This window comes from Nomascus leucogenys, chromosome 4, assembly GCF_006542625.1.
Source record: "Nomascus leucogenys isolate Asia chromosome 4, Asia_NLE_v1, whole genome shotgun sequence".
Lineage (NCBI taxonomy): Eukaryota > Metazoa > Chordata > Mammalia > Primates > Hylobatidae > Nomascus > Nomascus leucogenys.
Window position 1 is genome coordinate 75,246,708 of NC_044384.1, and position 22,244 is coordinate 75,268,951.

General features: G+C 33.8%; 1 protein-coding gene and 1 pseudogene across 1 annotated transcript; both read left to right on the plus strand.

Moving 5' to 3' along the window:
- The first annotated feature begins 1,674 nt into the window (after nt 1-1,674).
- On the plus strand, nt 1,675-2,619 carry LOC100594761 (olfactory receptor 5D13-like). Its single transcript, XM_012495833.1, is given in 1 exon segment — nt 1,675-2,619. A coding segment is annotated over 1 exon segment (945 nt).
- Nucleotides 2,620-16,560: 13,941 nt separating this feature from the next.
- LOC100597934 lies at nt 16,561-17,501 on the plus strand (annotated as a pseudogene).
- Nucleotides 17,502-22,244: the final 4,743 nt, after the last annotated feature.

Consider the following 22,244-nt stretch of genomic DNA (forward strand, 5'->3'; position numbering starts at 1 on the left):
TCTGGGTTTTCCTGATGATGTGATGTTCTCATATTAAGCTAGGTTTAATTGGTACTGGAAAGAATATGCTCATGATGGATGCTCTGTGTTGAGGGTTGCTTGTAGTGCATGTAAGGAAATGCATAGGACTGGAGCTTGGCACTCATTCCAGGGAAAGCTGAAAAGATGAAAAAAGAAATATACATGGATTTCTGCTGCATTGTCCTATTTTTATTCATGCTTTTTCACTCATAACAAGTCCATTTACTTTAGGTTTTATTGTTTTCACTCTCCTGTCTTAAAGTTTGTCTTATCATGAAAGAGAGATAATCGCTTGAGCTCAGAAGTCAGAGAACACCCTGGGCAACATAGTGAGACCCTGTCTCTAGAGAAAAATAAAAAATTATCCAGATGTGGTGGTGCATGCCTGTAGTCCCATCTACTGAGGAGGATCAGTTGAGCCTGGGAGTTCGAGGCTGCACTGAGCAGTGATCTTGTCAGTGCACTCTAGCCTGGGTGATAGAGTGAGACCCTGTCTCAAAAACAAGCAAACAAAAATAAATAAATAGAAATAACTCCATATAAACAGTGATGACTATATTACAACTTTTGTTTATAATTGATGTAGATTGGCTATAATCTTTCATTCCTACCCCTAATTTCAATAAAATTGCCTCAAGCTCAAAAAAAAAAGAAAGAGAGATTATTTATTTCTTATTGGTTAAGAAAATGTGTAATTTTCATTATACAACTTTCAGGGTATCATAGAATATATTTTGTATGAAAATATTGTTGACAACTACAGATGTTTCTGTTTTTCTAATATATTCCATATTAGCACGTATAGAATACATATTATGTGCATACATGTATACATATATATGTATATCTCAGAAGATGTGACCTAAAGCACATCGAGAAACAGGTAATGGAAATTTAATTAATTAACTTTATTTAATAAAATAATAAAAGTTCAGCAAATTGTCAAAATGCCCATAAAAACACTCCAGGAGACAAGGTACATTGATGAAAGTTTTAATGGAAGCTATATAGACATCTTAGAAATGGGCTTCCACAGCAGACTCTCAAGGATTAGGTGGAAGGCATAGGCTATATACATTTTATGGTTTATTTAAATTCTTAATCTACAGTCATTTAATTCTGTGTTATGCCCAGCAAAGGTAGAAAATACTAACATTTATGTGCCACCAATGGCGGTGCCAAATCACCTACTTGATCCTCAGCGTAATTTTTAGATCCATGAGAAGGTTTCCTTTGTGCTTCTCAGTTTTTAAAAATTGATTTTATGTCATAATTTATATTTCAGTTCTATGTGAATCATACTAAAAATGGCTGACTTTTCAATAATAGAATGATTACTGTATATTTTCCATGTAAGTGGTGGTTTTTGCCCTTTAGCAGGCATCAAAATCACCTGGAGACTTGGTTAAACCACAAATAGTGGGCCTCATCCCAGAGTATCTGTTCAGAAGGTTGATGGAGCTGAAGAATTGGCAATAGTAGGAAGTTCCCAGGAGGTGATGCTACTGCTGGTTTGATGACCACATTTTGAGAATCACTGTTCTATATTACTTGTCCTCGAAACACGTGAAGCCTATTTCCTCTCTCTCACTTTTTTCCTATCCACTTCTGCTTTTCAAGAATAACTTTTTTCTTTTTAATCCAACAGGTATCATGATGGCATCTGAAAGAAATCGAAGCAGCACACCCACTTTTATTCTCTTGGGTTTTTCAGAATACTCAGAAATCCAGGTTCCACTCTTTCTGGTTTTCTTGTTTGTCTACACAGCCACTGTAGTGGGGAACTTGGGCATGATAATAATCATCAGACTCAATTCAAAACTCCATACTATCATGTACTTTTTCCTTAGTCACTTGTCCTTGGTAGATTTCTGTTTTTCCACTGTAGTTACACCTAAACTGTTGGAGAACTTGGTTGTGGAAGACAGAACCATCTCTTTCTCTGATTGCATCATGCAATTTTGTTTTGCTTGCATTTTTGGAGTGACAGAAACTTTCATGTTAGCAGCAATGGCTTAGGACCGTTTTGTGGCAGTTTGTAAACCCTTGCTCTATACCACTATTATGTCTCAGAAGCTCTGTGCTCTTCTGGTGGCTGGGTCCTATACATGGGGGATAGTGTGCTCCCTGATACTCACATATTTTCTTCTTGACCTGTCGTTTTGTGAATCTACCTTCATAAATAATTTTATCTGTGACCACTCTGTAATTGTTTCTGCCTCCTACTCAGACCCCTATATCAGCCAGATGCTATGCTTTATTATTGCCATATTCAATGAGGTGAGCAGCCTAATTATCATTCTGACATCATATATGCTTATTTTCATTACCATTATGAAGATGCCTTCTGCAAGTGGGCGCCAGAAAACCTTCTCCACCTGTGCCTCCCACCTGACAGCCATCACTATCTTCCATGGAACTATCCTTTTCCTTTACTGTTTTCCTAATCCTAAAACTTCTAGCCTCATTGTTAAAGTGGCTTCTTTGTTTTACACAGTGGCGATTCCAATGCTGAACCCATTGATCTATAGCCTTAGGAACAAAGATGTCAAGAACATGTTTGAAAAATTAGTTGTCACCAAATTGATTTACCACTGAATATGATATTCTTAGATACGTTATTTCTGAAAAAAGTGATTTACTATCTTGCAGATTACCCGTCTTTTACAGTGCAATTGATTATTCAAATTATTTAATCAATAGACTATCAGTTAACACATTCACACCAGCACAACCTTTTGAAATTAGTGAAATAGCTCTAAATGACATGTAACTAAAAATTCTAAAACCTAAAGCTTTTATGTCATCTGTTGCAGTATTTGTAAATTATTTTAAAATACTTTTCAAGATATTCTGTAATTTTATGTGTATTTTTCAAAGCAAAACTGATACAAAGCTCATTAAATATGTGCAGATTCAGGATGGTCCCCTAAAATTGTAATCAGGAAACACATATTCCTGAGTGACTTTAACAAAAGCTTCTGCTTACTGTGTCTTGTGCAACAACCAACGCTTTGCTTTTTCTTGTTTTGAATGGAAGAAGTTGATTTTTATTCATGATAATTATAGCCTGCTGATTAGCAAACAAAATAGAATTAAGTATTATTCTATCTTTCCTAAATGCATGCCCTATTTTATTCTAAAAAATTACCTGAGTATTAAGGCAATGGGATATTAAGATAACAGAGTCCTAAAATGAAATTGCACATATCTGGTAACTTATATTCCAACAAACAGGCCATTATAATACAATGGAGAAAAATAATAATGGGAAAACTGGATACTCATATGGAATAAAAGAGCCGTAAGTTTTATTTCCCATCATACAAAGCTACTAACTTGAATTAAATGAAATATATCATAAATCTAAATGTAAATGTTATAAGTACGTTTTAGCATAAAACATAGGGAGAATCTTTTCAAAGTTTGAGTGGACCTTTTTTGGATAGAATGTTAAAAGAATGGATCATCAGAAAATGGATAAAATGAATTTTATTAACAATAAAACCTTATGTTAAAAGCTTTTTTTTATGGCGAAAACACATTAAGAAAGTGAAAATATAAGCTGCAGATTGTGAATAAATATTTGCATTATTTAGGTCTGACAAATGATTTGTTTGTGGAACATATAAAGAACTATTGTACTCAAAACAAGAAGATAAACCATCTAGTTAAAAGTGGATGAAATGTTTTAGGGCCCACTTGACAAAAGAAGATACACAAATCATTCATAAACACCTGAAAAGATATTAAGTATCACTAATCATCAATGAAAGTTATATTAAAACCACAGTGACCAAGGAGGCTGAGGTGGTAAGATTGCTTGAACTCAGGAGTTTGGGGTTACAATGAGCTATGATAATGCCACTGCACTCAGGCCTGGGAGACTCTGTCTCAGCACACACACACACATACATACACACACAGAATGATGTATAATTGAACACTCATTAGAATGGCTAAAATAAATTTATCTGAAATCCCTAGTCTCAGTGAAAAAATGAATCAACTGTAATGCTAACACATTTCAGGTGGAGGTAAAAGCTAAGTCTTTGAAAACAATTTAGCAATAGCTTATGAAATTACACAAAGACTTCCCATTCAACTCAACAATTCCTTTCCTGGGTATTTACCCATTAGAAGGGAAATCATATATTTAATTTAGGAGAAAATTTTTCTCTCTGGGATATACAATATAATAGGGAAGGGAAAAGAGTAGGGGGTGTTCTTGAGGATTTTGTGACCACGTTCCTTTAAAAAGTGAGTTTCCTAGAAGCGATGGATTTTCTTCCATGATGGAATTTTGCTACTTACTCAGGGTAAACAGAGGGAAGCAGGAAAAATCTTGTCCAACACAGAGAAACTGATTTTATGAATACACACACATATACACACATGAGTATATGCACATGTGAAATCATATGCATAACTGTATATGTATTGTTTATGGTACAATATACATATGCTAGGTAATCTCAATACATCTTCACCTGCATTATGTCTTTGACGACCTTCTATAATATCCACATTACCAAGTGTGATGGTTAATACTGAGTGTCAGCTTGACTGGATTGAAGGATGAAAATGTAGCTCCTGGGTGTGTCTGTGAGGGTGTTGCCAAAGGAGATTAACATTTGAGTCTGGGAAAGGCAGGCCCACCCTTAATCTGGGTCATCACCATCTAATTAGCTACCAGAGTGGCCGGGATATAAAGCAGGCAGAAAAATGTGAAAAGGCTTTAGACTGGCTTAGACTCTAGCCTACATCTTTCTCCTGTGCTGGGTGCTTCCTGCCCTGGAACATCAGATTCCAATTTCTTCAGCTTTGGCACTCGGACTGGATTCTTTGCTTCTCGGCTTGCAGATGGTCTATTGTGGGAACTTGTGATCGTGTGAATTAATACTACCTAATAAACTCCCCTTTATATATATACACACACACACACACACATCTTATTAGTTCTGTCCTGCTAGAGAACCCTAACTAATACACCAATCCTTTAAGAATGAGACAGATGGGCCCGCGCAGTGGCTCACACCTCTAATGCCAGCACTTTGGGAGGCCAAGGCAGGCAGATCGCCTGAGGTCAGGAGTTGAAGATGAGTCTGGCTAACGTGGTGAAACCCTGTCTCTACTAAAAATACAAAAATTAGCTGGGCATGCTGGCGGGTGCCTATAATCCCAGCTACTTGGGAGGCTGAGGCAGGAGAATCACTTGAACCTGGGAGGTGGAGGTTGTAGTGAGCCAAGATAGTGCACTGCACTCCAGCGTGTAAGACAGAGCAAGACTGTCTCAAAAAAAAAAATAATGAGACAGATGAAATATAATTGTCCTGTTGCAATAATTCAGGGTAGGGGTAATTTGTTCGTAAATGAGTGGCTCTCACATTGAAATGGGAAGATCCCATTGCATTTCTCATTGATCCTGAGAAAAGACAGACTCTGTAAATATGAGTTGAAGTTTGGTGAGGAAAAGAAAATAATGATGCCTGGTTTTTAAATAGAAGGACTTTAGGACAGTAGTTCATTATAAATGTCTTGGAGGGACTGCTGAAATAAAAGGGGGAAGACAGGTCTTCTGTGGAGTAGTAAAGAAGCCAGTAAAATACTCAGGCTAAAGAAACAAAAGTTGTCATAACATGCAGCCGCCCCATAATTTACTTATACCTCTAGAGGGTGGGCATCCTGGAGTTTTGATTGAGGTCTGACAGGTGTGTGGAATTCCTGGATAATATGGTAATTCTTTTTTATTTTTCTTGAGGAACCTCCTTACATTTTCCATAATGGCTGTACTGATTTATATGTCGACTAACAGTGTATCAGAGTTCCCGTAAATAACACATAATCTCACTTGTATGTGGAATTTAAAAATGTCAAACCCATGGAAGCAGAAAATTGAATGGTGAGAGATGGGGAAAGGGTAGATGGTTAAAGGAGGGAATACTGTTTCAAGTAGACAGTAGGAATACGTTTTAGTGATCTATTGCAGAGCACAATGATCATAGTTAATAATAATGTATTATATATTTCAAAATTACTGAAGGAGTAGATTTTAAATGTTTCAGTTAATTATAATTTATTGTAGCTAATAATTATTAATTTGAGTAACAATTATATTAGGTAGGTACAAAAGTAATAGTGATTTTTGCCTTTGAAAGTAATGTAATTAACAATAATGTATTATGTATTCAAAATTGCTGAAGGAGTAGATTTTAAATGTTCACTATAGAAAACTGATAAGTTTGTGATGTGAACATATGCGAATCAGCTTTATTTAATCATTCCATAATGTAAACATATATCAAAACATCACATTCTACCCCATAGATCTGTTTATAGAACTATTATTTCTCAATTAAAAATATAAATTGAAAAATAGATATTATTAGTATGTATTAATTATCTAGTAATAGATAATTAACATTTCAAAGAGCAAAGAGATCTTCCTTGGTGATCTGGTAGTCACTAGCTGTTTTCTACATTGCACACATTTTATGATTCTTTGAAGAGATTGAATTTCAGGTTTGGGCCTTGCAAAGGGCTGCTACTGGGGAAACGACAAATCCAGCAGTGCTTCATGGACACACAGGTTTACAGATAAACGGAAAAGTCACCAAAACAGTTTGTTTTTTCTGCTAGTTCCTGAAGGTATAAACTTAGATTATTTGAGATCTTTCTATTTTTTTTAACGTAGCGTTTATTACTATAAACTTTCCTCTTAGAACTGCTTTTGATGGATCCTATATATTTTGATATGTTGTTTCTATTTTTGTTTGCCTCAAGATATTTTTAAGTCTCTCTTTCGATTTCTTCTTTGATACATTGATTGTTGAGGAGCATCTTGTTTAGTTTCCACACATTTTTGATTTTTAAACTTTTCTTTTTGTTACTGATTTTAATTGATCAATAAATGATTACCATTATTGTTTCTTACCATTGTGGTTGGGAAACTACTTGATATGATTTTAATCTTCTCAGCTTCACTGACACTTGTTTTACTGCCTGCCATTATTTGTCCTGGAGAATAAATCTTGTGTGCTTGAGAATAATATGACTTTTCTTTTACACCACACACAAAAATCAATTTAAAAGAGAATAAAGTTCTAAATGTCAGACCAGAAAATGTAAAACTTGTAGAAGAAACCATAGGAAATAAGCTCCTTGACACTGGGTTGGTAACCGTTTTTAAAATTTGACACCAATAGCATAGGCAATTAAAAAAGTGGGACTGGATCAAGCTAAAAAGTTTCTGCACAGAAAATGAAATTATCAAAAATGAAAAGACAATCTACAAAATAGGAGGAAATATTTTAAAATCGTAAATCTGATAATAGGTTAATAAAAAATATATAAGAAACTCATTCACATCAATAGCAAACAAAACCCACATACCCTGATTTTTTTTAAATGGGCAAAGGACCTAAATAGAATTTTTTTTTTTACCAAAGAAGACATGGAAATGGTTAATAGATATATGAAAATATTATCAATATCAACAATCATCAGATAAATGCAAATCAAAATTACACAACATATCACCTTGCACTTATCACTATCACTCATGAAAAAGAGATAACAAGTGTTGGCAAGGACGTGGAGAAAGGGAAAGCTTGTATACTGCTGGTGGGAATGTAAGTTGGTAATAGCCATGTGGAAAACAGTATGTAGCTTCTTCAAAAAACTAAAAAGAGAGTTACCATACAGTTCAGCATCTTCAATATGGGGTATATTTCTAAAGGAAATGAAATCAATATGTGAAAGAGATAACTGCACTCCTGTGTTCATTGCAGTATTACTCACAATATTCACAATATGTTAACAGCTTATGTGTACATCAGTAGATGAATACACAGTGGAATACTGTACAGTATTTAAAAAGAAGAAAACCATGTCCTTTGCAACAACATTGTTGAATATCCACGATATTATGCAATACACCTTTTATTTTTTATTTAGTGTACATTTGTAACTATTAAATCAGCATTTAAAAATTTCTGTTTACATTTGAGATAATCAAAACCGCAGCAATTTGCCTTTTAAAAAGTTATGGAAATGTTTGACTGCAGTGAATATCTGTATCCTACCTGAAGTGAAAATCCATGACTGGCTCTCAAGTAAAGAATGGAAGTGAGAAGACAATGACTGACCTGGTTACACTGGTGAAGAAAATAATTGGAGAGTTATATTCCTATCACACCAGTTCTCTAGCAATGGTCCCTAATAAAAATAAAAACTCAAAAATAACAGATAAAGAATTCAAAGCATGGATTGCAAGAAGCTGAGTGAGACACAAGACAAGGTTGAAAATCAACACAAAGAAAATCCTAAAGCAATCTAGGAAATGAAGGAAGAGATAAACATCTGAAAATAAAATTAATTAGCACTTCTGAAATTGAAAAACTCACTGAAGAAATTTCAAAATACAATTGAAATATTTATCAATAGACTGGACCAAGCAGAAGAAATAACTTTAGAGCTAGAAGGCTGGTCTTTTGAACTAATGCAGTCAGGTAAAAACAAAGAAAAAGAATTTACAAAAATGAGCAAAGTCCTTGAAAAAATATGGGATTATGAAAAGCTACAAAACCTATGAATTATTGGCATGCTTGAGAGAGAAAAAGGAAAAGCAAACAACCTAGAAAACGTACTTCAGGAAATAAAGAATATTTCTCTAATCTTGCTAGAGAAATAGACATGCCAAATTCTCAGCAGCAACCTTGCAAGCCAGAAGAGTCTGGGAGCCTATTTTCAGCATTCTTAAAGGAGAGAAATTGCAATCAAAAATTTCATATATCTTTAAACTAGGATTCATAAGTGAAGGAGAAATAAAAACTTTTCCAGACTAGCAAGCACTAAGGAAATTTGTTACCTCTAAATTAGCTTATAAGAGATCCTTAAGGGAGTTCTAAACATTGAAATAAAAGAATAATATCTGCTACCACAAAAATATCCTTAAGTATATTGCCCACAAACCCAATAAAGCAACCATGCAATAGAAACTGCAAAGCAATCAACTAGCAACTTCATAGTAGGATCCAAACTTCACTTAACCAACATTAACCTTGAATGTAAACATTCCACTTATATGCCACTGTGTGACAAATTGGATAAAACAAATAAGACTCATGTGACTATCAAATTGCTGTCCTCAAGAGACCATTCTCAAATGGAACAACATAGATTCAAAGTAAAGGGTTAGAGAAAGATATATCACATAAACAAAAAATAATAGAGAGCAGGGATCACTATTCTTACAATATAGAAAACAGACTTTAAACTTACAACAGCAAAAAAGGATAAAGAATGACATTACATAATGATAAAGGATTCAATTCAAAAATAAGACTTAACTATCATAAATATATATGCACCTAATATTTGAGCCTCTATATGTACAAAACATGCATTTCTAGACCTACAAAAAATGTAGACGACCATGCAATAATAATGGGGGATTTCAACACCTCATTGACGGTGTTAGACAGATTATCAAGGCAGAAAACTAACAAGGAAATTCTGGATTTATTTGACACTTGAGCAATTGGACATTAAATAGACATCTACAAAATACTACATCCATCAACCACAGAATATACATTTTTCTCATCTGTACACAGAACATGTCCAAGACTGTCCACATGCTTGAACATGAAGCAAGTCTCGATACTTTTTTTAAACAATGAAAAGCATGTCAACCATACCTTTGAACTACAGTGGAATAAACATATAAATCAATACCAAGAAGATCTTTCTAAACAACACAATTACATGGAAATTAAACAACTTGCTTCTAAATGACTTTTGGGTAAACAACTAAATTAAGGCAGAAGTAAAAAGAAAAATTCTTTGAAATAAATGAAAACAGAGACACACATGGCAAAATCTCTAGGATGCAGCAAAAGCTGTGTTAAGAGGAAAGTTTAGTGTGTTAAAGTTAGAAAGATTTCAAATTCATGACCTAACATCACACCCACAGGAACCAGAAAAAGAACAAACTAATCCCAGAGCTGGCAGAAGAAAAGAAATAACTGAAATCAGAGCAGAACTGAATGAAACTGAGACTTAAAAATACATATAAAGAAAAAAAGAAACAAAAATAAAGTTCTTTGAAAGAATAAACCAGATAGACTGCAAGCTAGATTAACAAAGAAAAAAGAGAAGATCCAAATAAGCACAATCAGAAATAACAAAATGACAACTAATCCCACAAACTACAAAAGTTCTTCAAAGACTATTATCAACACCTTTTTGAAAACAAAATAGACAATTCAGAGAAAATGGGTAGAATCCTGAAAACACACAACCTCCCAAGATTGAATCAGGAAGAAATCGAAACCCTGAATTGACTAATATCAATTTCTGAAATTGAACCAGTAACAAAAAACCTACCAAACAAAAAATGTCCCAGACCAGATTGGATTCACAGCCAAATTCTACCAGACATACAAAGAAGAGCTGTTACCAAGTCTACTGAAACTATTCAGGAAAATGGCAGAGGCGGGACTCCTCTTTATCCATTCTATGTAGCTAGCACCACTTTGATACCAGTAAATGGCGAAGAAACATTGAAAAAATAAAATTATAGGCCAATATTCCTGATGAACATAGATGCAAAAATCCTCAGCAAAATATTATCAATCCAAATACAGCAGCACATCAAAAATTAATTCAGCACCATGAAGTAGGCTTTTTTCCTGGGATGCAAGTTTGGATCAACATATACAAATCAAAAGTATAATTCACCACATAAACAGGATTGAAATTGAAAACCATATGGTCATCTCAACAGATGGAGAAAAATCTTTTGATAAAATCCAACTTCCCTTCATGATAAAAGCACTCAACAAATGATGTATCAAAGCAATGCATCTTGAAATAATAACATCCACTGATGAAAAACCCACAGCCAACATCATATTGAACAGGCAAAAGCTGGAAGAATTGCAAGAAGACAAGACCACTCACTCTCATCACTCCTATTCAACATAGTATTGAAAGTCCTAGCCTGAGAAAGCAAACAAGAGGAAAAAAAAAAAAAAGGCATCAAGATAGGAAAAGAAGTCAAACTATCTCTCTTTGATGATAATATGACTCTATACACAGAAAACCCTGAAGAATCCACTAATAGGCTCCTGGAACTTGTCAACAATTTCAGTAAAGTTTCAGGATACAAAATCAATGTACAAAAATCATTAACATTTCTATATACCAATAACATTCAAACTGGGAGGCAAATCAAGGATGCAGTTCCATTAACAATGGCCACAAAAAAGTACCTTGGAATACATCTAACCAAGGAGGTGAAATGTCTCTACAAAAACTACAAAACACTGCTGAAAGGAAATCATAGATGACAAAAACAAATGGAAAAACATGTTCATAGATTGGAATAATTGATGTAATTAAAATGACTGTAAAGCCCAAAACAATGTACAAATTAACTGCTATTCCTATCAAACTACCAACATCATGTTTCACAGAATTAACTGTTCTAAAATTCATGTGTAATGAAAAAGGAGCCCAAATAGCCAAAGCAATTATAAGCAAAAAGAACAAATCCGGAGTCCTTATATTATCTTACTTCAAACTATATTACATGGCTACAGTAACCAAAACAGCATGGTACTATAAAAAAAAGTAGGCATGTAGACCAATAGAACAGAATAGAGAACCCAAAAATAAAGCTCCACACCTACAGCCTTTTGATCTTTGACAAAGTCTACAAAAACAAGCCTTGAGCAAAGGACACCTTATTCAATAAATGGTACTGGAATACCCGGCTAGCCAAATGCAGATGCTTATCTTTTACCATATACAAAAATTAACTTGAGATGTGTTAAAGATTTAAATGTAAGACCCCAACCTCTAAGAATCCTGGAAGAAAACCTTCTAGGTTTTTGATGCAGATACCTGGAATTCTGGAATAAAACCAAGCCATCTACAACAAAGTTTCCATATCCTATGGATAAATAGCTTCTGTTGTGTTAGTGGTCCCAGGTAGAGACTCTGACAAAGTTTAGCCAGGTTTTCACAAGTCCAGAGAGAGCCTAAGTGGATATAATTATGGGATACTTAGGTGTAGTGGAATCAATTCATTGGTTGACCCCCAATAGTTTTAGACAGTTAAATATGTTTCCAAAATACATGTTATTTTTAAGAAGGTATGGACAAAAAAGATATTTCAAGACTTGATTTTATTATTATAAGCTTGGAAAAGTAGCATGCTCATATTTGGAAGAAAGCATAAATTACTTCCCATGAAGTAAATCAATTGTTCCAAGGACAATAGCGATTATTTTATGATAAATGAAAAAGCCAGAATGCACATTCTATTGTTCATACATCTCAAAAAACACAAGATACATACAAAAAGAAATAAAGATAAAACATTAATAGCAGTTATTAATTGTTGCATTCTCACTGAGTTGTCATTTCCTTTGTGTTATATTATCGATACCATGTTTTCTATGTGAATGTGTATATTTTCTCTCATGAAAAGTTCTAAAATAAATTAATGAAATAGGTTTGATGAGATATTGTCTTCAGTGGTTTAAAAGAAATTACATTATTTCAAAATGCAACACAGGGAGGTATTTAATCTAATTTCTGAGTTTATGTTTTAAAAATAAGTAGTTCAGTAAAAGTTCTCTAGGGTCTGAAACCCCAAGGTCGTGAAGTCCTACATAAACCCTTGATTTTGTTTCTAGGAAGCAGAATCAGCTTCAAAACCTCCCCCTCTCTCTCCCTTTTCTCCTCCTTTCCCCAATTTTTTTCTGTGTATTAAAAAAGAAATATATTTTTGGAATACTAATTTAAATTTATTGTAGACTCCTGCTATATTTATCAACTTCTTAATAATTTAAGTGATACTTGAATTCTGAGTGGAAACTTCCTTGGAGATTAGGATCTTAGGTGAATTGGCTTCAGGTCAGTGATATATCTCATGTTATCTTTCATTCATATGGGGCACCCTGAAATCCTGAAATCTTTGAATAGGAAACTCCCCATTAGTCTAAGTGCCAAATAAACTGAGTCTGTCTTCCCAAGGGCTTGGTTTGTTGAGTTCTGATCTCTTCTTCCTTCTCTGGGGCATACATTCTCATTTTTGCTTTCAGGGTATCTACTATGTACCTAACAAAGTACAGTCACACTGAAAATTGTAAAAAGATATTATAAAATATGAAAACCTCTCAAATTGTAGTAGAAAGAGTAATAAGCATAAAATAATAGTGAACAGAATATACCACATTTGATTTCCTGATAATAATGCCTGTAGGTATACCAAGATGTAGAAGATATTGTTAGAGTCAAATGGAACATTACTTTGTGATACTGACTTTCATCTAATGGTTTATAAATTGCAAATTCTACATCAGTGGACTATAAAAAGAGAATGTTCCAGGTAAAACAAAAGAAAAATAGAATAATCCAAGGAATAAATAAGCATGTATTATTCATTATAAACTGAGAATACTGGCATGATTAAAGAAGGTTGAATACTAGGGAACAGCCAGGGTAAGGCTTTAGGTAAAATCAAGCAGTCAAATTTAAATTTGATAAATTAAGTTATAGAGAACAATTGAAGTTTTTGAAACTGAGATTGTCATAATAACCACAAGACCCAGGAATGAAACAATTTATAATCTCGCAGTGGAGGCTACCATGATCTACCAGAGAACTAATCGCAGTTTGGTAAGTGTTCCACAGGCACAAACCTCAGATGAGAAACAGAGGACCAGAAAGCGTCAGATAACTGTGAAAAAACAAAGGGAAAGACAGCAGATTTATAGAAGGAGAGTTATGAATGAATTAGGACTAAGAGGGAGAGGCCAAAGGAAATCCAGGAAGAAGAGCTGAACTAAATTTTGACGCCCTAAATTGTATTTACATGTCTACTGTTGCTCACTTCGGCCTTTGATCTGTTTCTCAGATGCTTTATAATGACATAAGGATTGACAAATAATACCAACTAGTCATACAACTAAATAATTAAAAGGAGTGATGATGGGGAAGCCTATATTTTCTGGACTTTATAATTGTCAGAACTTGAATTGAGTTCATTAGCATCATTTCCTCATTTAATACTTACACATGTATAAAATCTGTGTTATCTGGTCGTTGTTATTCTCATTTTACTGATAAGGAAGCTGAGGCTCAGAAAATTTGAGTAATCTATGAAAGATCGCAGAGCAAACGACAAAGTCTGAAGTTGAAATTAAGTCTGTGTTGTCAAAGCCCATGCTTTTTTCTCTATGCTGATCCTTCATGAGCTGTTTGTCACTCTCCTGTTCTTTTCCTCATGATGGACGTGCATCTTTTTGTGTGTGTCAGAAACTGAATTTAGCTATGAAAGAGATAATAGTATCTTCCTACTTTGAGGTGGTCCGATGAAACTAAAATGGTATCTCCCTTTATAGAATTTATACAAATAATTTTTTGTTAACGTGAACACTTTGGAGATGTGTTTGTTACTGGATCAACTGATTTTTAAAATCTTCATTAAATTAAAGAGATTTTTGTGATTATGAACTACTTATAATTCCAGATGTCTGTGCTTTCTCAAAATAATATTTCCAAATATAACAAAGATTGCATGACTCAAAACAAGATAATCGCATATCTTAAAGGTATCTTTAAGGTTCAAATGACTCTTATTTTATCAAAAACCTCTTCAATATCTTGAGTGGCAATGTTCTTGTCACCAGAAATTTTGAGAGTGAGTATGTAACTACTGGTGATTTTTACCACATTTCCCTATCTTGCTCTAAATAACAAGAAAGGCTTCGACAAAACACATTTTATGTTACTCTTGAATTCAGAGATTTAATAATATATATATACTATATTTAATAATATATATACTAATATATATATTTATAATATATATATTAGTAAAGCTACCAGATTAAAAAATAATAAAAAATTAAAACATAATGAACAAGGGATCTAGAAGAATGTTAAGAGCATCTGTAACACTAAGTGATAAAGCACTTACGAAGGAAAGAAAATAAAACAAGTGAAGGAATGTGTCAAAAATTTACCTTTATCATTTTACTAGGTTGCTACATTATTTTAAAAAACTAATGAAATTATTGTAGTGTAAAGATGGAATCAACCGAAAGGTTGAAGATATGCAAAATTATGTTTCCTTCAACATCCAAGTATATTTTAAAACTAGAAAATTACCGTGGTTACTCATAAAAGCTGTCATTCCTATAATCCTCAGACTGAGCATCTGCCATGTAGCTATGACAATATTGTCTCCTCCAGTGCTTCACCTTTACAGATCCTTTGTCATTTTTACTCTTAATTTATATGAATTGTTAAATTAGTCCTGTTGAGGGATGGGTGAATCATTTGAGGTCAGGAGTTTGAGACCATCTTGGCCAACATGGTGAAAGCCTGCCTCTATCAAAATACAAAAATTAGTGGGGTGTGGTGGCAGGCACCTGTAGTCCCAGCTACTCAGGAGGCTGAGGCAGGAGAATCGCTTGAACCCAGGAGGCGGAGGTTGCAGTGAGTAGAGATCACACCACTGCACTCCATCCTGGGCGACACAGTGAGACTCCGTCTCAAAAAAAAAAAAAAGTGCTATTGAAAAGCACAGACCTTCAGAATGCTGGAACTGTGAAAAACACTTTTTAAAGAATACTATAGATGATTTTTCTGTCTAAGAGGAAATTACAGTAATACCCCCTTATCTGTGTTTCTTCTTTCCATGTTTCAGTTGTGGTCAACTGCCGTATGAAAATATTAAATGGAAAATTCTAGAAATAAAAAATTCATAAGTTTTAAGTTGTGTGTTCTTCTGAGTAGCAGGATGAATTCTTAAACTATTCCATTCCATCCTGCCTGAACATGAATCATCCCTTTGTCCAGAATTGCCATGCTACAGTTGCTACCCTCTTTCTTAGGAGTTGTCCCTTTCATCATTTATAACAAAGAAGAAGAAGAAAAAAAGTAGATCAACCGTTGCAGCATCATCACAATGCTTGTATTCAAATGACCCTTATTTTATTAAATCATGTCTCCAAAGTGCAAAAGTAATTATGTTAGCATATTGTGGTAATTATTTTCTTTTATTAGTTTATTGTTGTTAATCTTGTACTGTGTCTAATTTTCAAATTAAACTTTTTCATGGGTATGTATGTATAGGGAAGAAGCCTAGTATATATGGCACTCGGTACTATTTGTGGCTTCAGGCATTTACTAGGAGTCTTGAAATGTATCCCTTGTGACTAAGGAGGGATTACTGCACTATACTGCAACCTCTGCTGTTCAGGGTCAACTTCAAAATCCAGCTCATCACTAACAAGCTGTCTAACCACATACAAGCTCCTAATTCATATATGCTTCAGTTTTCTTGTACAAAAAAAAAAATGGGGCTACTCATTTTAAAATTCATTATGTTATTTAAAAATCTAAATTAATATGTTTTAATGTTTCAGTACAAAGTCTGACACATGGGTAAATGTTATACGTGTAGGAGATAATTATCACTTTTATTACTATCATTTCAGATTTTCTCTAACAACAACCATGTCATTAGCTGAAGGAAATCAGAGTTCTGGAGCTGTATTTACCCTCTTGGGCTTCTCAGAATATGCAGACCTCAAGTTTCCTCTGTTCCTGGTCTTCCTGACCACCTACACAATCACTGTGCTGGGAAACCTGGGCATGATCATGATCATCAGGATCAACCCCAAACTCCACACCCCCATGTACTTATTCCTCCGCCACTTGTCCTTTGTTGATTTCTGTTATTCCACCACAGTTACACCCAAACTGCTGGAGAACTTGGTTGTGGAAGACAGAACCATCTCCTTCACAGGATGCATCATGCAATTCTTCCTGGCGTGTATGTGCAGTGGCAGAAACATTCATGCTGGCAGTGATGGCCTATGATCGATACATGGCGGTGTGTAACCCTTTGCTCTACACAGTTGTCATGTCCCAGAAACTGTGCATCTTTAGTGGCAGGGCCCTATATATGGGGTATAATCTCTTCCCTGACACTCACCTATTTCCTCTTGTCGTTATCCCTCTGTGGGTCTAACATCATCAATAATTTTGTCTGTGAGCACTCTGTCATCGTCTCTGTCTCCTGCTCTGACCCCTACATCAGCCAAATGCTTTGTTTTGTCATTGCAATATTCAATGAGGTGAGCAGCTTGGGAGTCATCCTCACTACCTATATTTTCATCTTTATTGCTGTCATAAAAATGCCTTCTGCTGTCGGGCGCCAAAAAGCTTTCTCTACCTGTGCTTCTCACCTGACTGCCATCACCATTTTCCACGGGACTGTCCTGTTCCTTTATTGTGTACCCAACTCCAAAAACTCATGGCTCACAGTCAAAGTAGGTTCTGGGTTTTATACAGTCATCATCCCCATGTTGAACCCTTTAATCTACAGCCTCAGGAACAAAGACATGAAAGAGAGTGTTCGAAAGTTAATGAATCACTCAATACAATTTTGTTAAAGACTTACGTTCCCAAAACGAATTCAATGTATTATATTGAGGTTCGTTCGATGCTTTTAGTAAAGAATAATTTGAATTATTTAGTCAATTCACCAGTCAGATTTTTAAATCTATTTTAAGAAGCCAGTTACGTGATCATTTGATTTTTATTCACTTCTGTTTTTAGTTAAATAGTTTTGAACCATATGGGCTATAACAAGTGCTGTGAGTTGAATGTTGTCTCCCAAGCTATTTAAGTTCACCCAGAACCTCAGAAGTAATCTTTTTTGGAAATAGGATCATTGTTAATATAATAAGGCTAAGCGGATTAAAGTGGGACCTAAATCCAAGAACATCCAAGGGAGGGTGTTCTTATAAGAGATAATAAAGGACAACAGGAAGACACACAGGGAGGAAAGTCATGTGCAGACAGAGGGAGATGGTGTTTGTTTTGCTGCCACAAGCCAGGGAGCAAAGAAGGATTCTCCTCCACTGCCTTCAGAGGCAGCAGAGTCCTGCCAGCCCCTTGATTCAGACTTCTGGTCTTGAGAACTATGAGAAAATAAATTTTAGTTGTTTTAAGCTGCCAATTTTTTGATAATTTTTTTGTGGTAGCCTTAAGAAATTTATATAACAAGTAGATATTAGATCATAAAACCTAAATCTCTTGTTTCATCTTTTGGCATGGTAAATAAATTTTCAAAAAACAAGTCTTCAGTTCCAGTTTAGCAATGAGAATGTCAGGATTATAGAGGAGATCTAAAAAGCTGAATAGGAGTGTGCATTTGTAAGACTAAGTAATGACAAGCTGGGACACGGTCTCTAAGATCCTACTGAATTCTTTACTCTTTTCTCCCTCACATCCTCCTGTGCTTTTGTAGGCAGTGATATTAAATATGATGACTCTGAATATCAAGTAAAAATCTTGATTTTATGTGAAGTTCCTGAAAGATTACCAAGAGGATAAAAATTTTAAACATTGTTAATCTCACAAATTTATGTGTTAAACTTGATTCTTTAAATTCTATTTACTAAGAGTTGATACCATGATAAATTTCAGAAATAAGTAATATAATCTCTGTTTTGCTTTTTAAGGCAAAATATTATCTCTGTTTATCTCTTGCTAATCATGGTTTGTGTCACATAACTTTCCCCAGGACATGGACTGTGTCAGCCTGGTATTGTTCCTTCACATCACCTTAGTGATTAAATATTAATTGTTAACCCAGAGTTACCGTGTTCACATCAAATAAAGCTTTCAACTCCACCTTATACTATAAAATATACCACCAAACCTTCTCCTGTATATGTGAGTGAATAGACAACTATAAAACATAAAATAAACCTTTTTTATTTTTAATTTTTCTTAGCTGTGCACCATGGATCAGAGATAACTTTACCATAATTCTGAGCAATTACTAATATATTATTTTACACATTTTCCAGATAATATGACCCAAAGTTTGTTCACCCTGGGAAATAAAATGAAAACTTTCAATTTTAATTTCACCTTGGATTGGGTGGTTTTATTGGTGTGTGTATACAATGTTGTGTTATTAAAGGATGCAAAATAACATGTATATATATAAAATTTTTGGTAATTTTTTGTGGTAGCCTTAAGAAATTTATATAACAAGTAAATATCAGATCATAAAATATATATGCTATTAAGCATAAAACATATATATTGTTGGACATATATATGTCTAAACAGCACTCATGTCTAATTGTATGTAGAGTCACTAGAGGCCATTTAAAATACATTTTTATTTTTATTTTTTTCTATTGGCAATAACGATTTTAGTGATAAATTTTAATAATTATGAAAACATAACTACTTTTTAAAACATAAACATTTAAATTAGAGAAAAAGTTTTCATGATTCTTGTATGCATCTTAACATACATACTCTCCCTTTAAAATAAGTTCTTTGCATTGTTTAAATCTTTGCAGACAAAGCTTTTCAAGAGCAAGTCAGTGGAAACTAGTAGAGCAGGAGTTGAGAAAGCCCTGTGCATTATACATTCACCATGTCCCAGAAGTTTTGCTCCATCCATCCAGCAGGATGTTAGACCAGGGCATATAATCTCTCCCCAGTGACTCATTCTCTCATTGTATTGCCTATTGTGGGCACAACATAGTTAGTATATTTTAAAATAAATATTCTGTTGCCATTTCAGATTGGTCAGTTCATCTGGATAGTGGATTTTTGTTTGTTTGTTTGTTTTGCTTCAGTCAATTTTGATGAATTAAGGAATCTCAGAGTACTCACTCCTTAGCTTTCATTTTCAACTTGTCTAAAAGGCAGTTTCTACCAGTGCACATCAACCTTCTCCACCCATTTCCCACATTTCCACCATCCTTCCTCTCTCTAGTGCACTAACTCCAAAAGCTCACAGGCAATTGAGAAAGCACACTCTATATGTTATGCTATGTTAATCCCCATGCTGAACTCACAGACTTGTAGCATGAGGTACAAAAATGTGAATGAATCTCTGCAGAAGTTGATGGACTTCAAAATATTTTAGCATTGAAAGCAATTTTAATAAGTATAGTTCAATGAAAGTATGTATGTTTCTATTCAAATATCACCTTCTCACAGAATCCGTACTTGACAACCTAATATAATGTGATGGTTGCGCCCATCCCCTTAACCTGATTAATGTTTTTTCATAGCTGTAGGTGATATTTTAAATTCATGCAACAATTTATTTGTTTGTTATTTGTTTCTCCCAGTAGAAGACAAGCTCTAAGATGGCTGAAATTTCTGTTTTATTTTTTCTTCTATCTCCAGTGCTTAGAAAATTAACTTAGAAATTCAGCCTTCAATGTACTGGATGAATTACAGAGGGAAAGAAATAAAAATTTAGACTAAATTGATAATATTTAGCGTTATGTCTTATTTACATAGGTAAGACTTCAAGTGATGTCTCCTCAATGAATATGGCTCCCATCTCATTTTTTAAAAGCCAAAGAACAGGTGTGATGTAATCAAAGATGACCACGTTTCTTTATATGAATGCTTGTGCTGCTAATTATTGTCCTGTGGAAACCTTTCTTTTTCTAATGTTAAGTATCTTGTTTAAGCTGGATACTCTATAACTTTTTGACTGTTTTACATTTGCCAGCACCGCAAAAACAGTGCTTCCATTATCAACAATATGTCTCATAATTAGGCTTGGGATTAATTTTTTAAAATTGTTAGGTTCAATTTAGAGATCTTTTCCTTCAAACTTAATTTAGATTACAGAAAACATGAAAAGTTTCTTTAATATTGTAATTAACATTTCAGAAAATTTTGGTTCATTTGATTAACCTAGTCACAGAAATGCAAACATGTAGTATTCTGGATTTAATTATCAATAATATCTCTGGATTAGACAGATTCTGGTTTATCATGATGGGAGAAAGTTATTTGCAGCTTGTATTAAGTTTCAGAATACTTGTGAATAATTTTGCATACATCAGCAAAACTGTTTTTGGACATTGGCCTAGTAATATTTTTTGTTTATTGGAAATATTAAAATAATACATTGCTACCAGCATTCCTATAGTATACTTCAATTTTTTAGGGTTCAGTAATAATTTTGTAAAATTCACAAGAAAAGGGATCTAAGAAATGTAAAAACTTTGCAAAACACCAGTGAAAATATCTCTGTAAGCAATGTATTCTTGCCTTCCATATTAATGATTCCATAAAGAATTCTTATAAGATTTGGCTTCTCTTAAGGCTATAAAGGAAAATATCTCTATGATATCAGAGTAGGCTAACATTTTGAAGATTTAGAAAGCAAAATAAATGGGACTACATTAAAATTAAAATGTATTCCACTAGCACATGGAAAAAAGAAATCTGAGAATGAGAGAAAAATTTTGAAATATATTTAATTGACAAAAGATTAATATCCATAGTATAAAGATATCTATAAAAACTAATTTAAAAAATAAAGTAAATATAATGGTGCTAAAATTGGAAAAAGAACAAATCATTTTCACTTTATCCTTGTATATCGTAAAATAATATTTTCTTGTAACCTGTGACATGAAAAATTATGCCAAATAACTGCTCTGAAGAAACTCAAGCATGTTCACATCAGAAGAGATGTTCAACAATGTTCAGTTTCATATTGCTTATAATAACAAAAAAAATGGAAACAGTCTTGATAGACATAAAATAAATGAGCAAGATGTGTTATGGTCATACAATCTGATTCCACTAGTACATAAATCAACTCGTAATGGTTTCATTACACAAGATTCCACTACACACAGAGGGACTTATTGTGAATTTTGTGTCCTATTTGTTTTAACTCATGCATACACTTACATATACAGAAGACACCTTTGACCAAATGTTTTCTGATGAAAATATAATCACATCAGTTGACATATTGGGTATGAAAATGGTATTTCTTCATCCAAATTTTGGAAAATTATATCTTACATTTTTATATTTTGGTAATGATAAGAAACAATTCCAGGAAAGAAGCAGGTATTATACCATTTATACGTAATGAAGTTTAGAATTAGAAGTTTATTTACATAATTTTTGAATTCTGCCTTATGTCTATTTCTGTCTTTTTACATGCATATATGCATAAACATATGTTTGTGTGTGTATATATATATGAATATACATATACATGCATGTATAGATGACCATGTATATATGCATGTATATATATTTGGTTGCCCACTGTGATTGATGCATCTGAAATCAGCTACATGCTCAGCTCTGAACATGTGGGTCTAGTTTTACAGGAA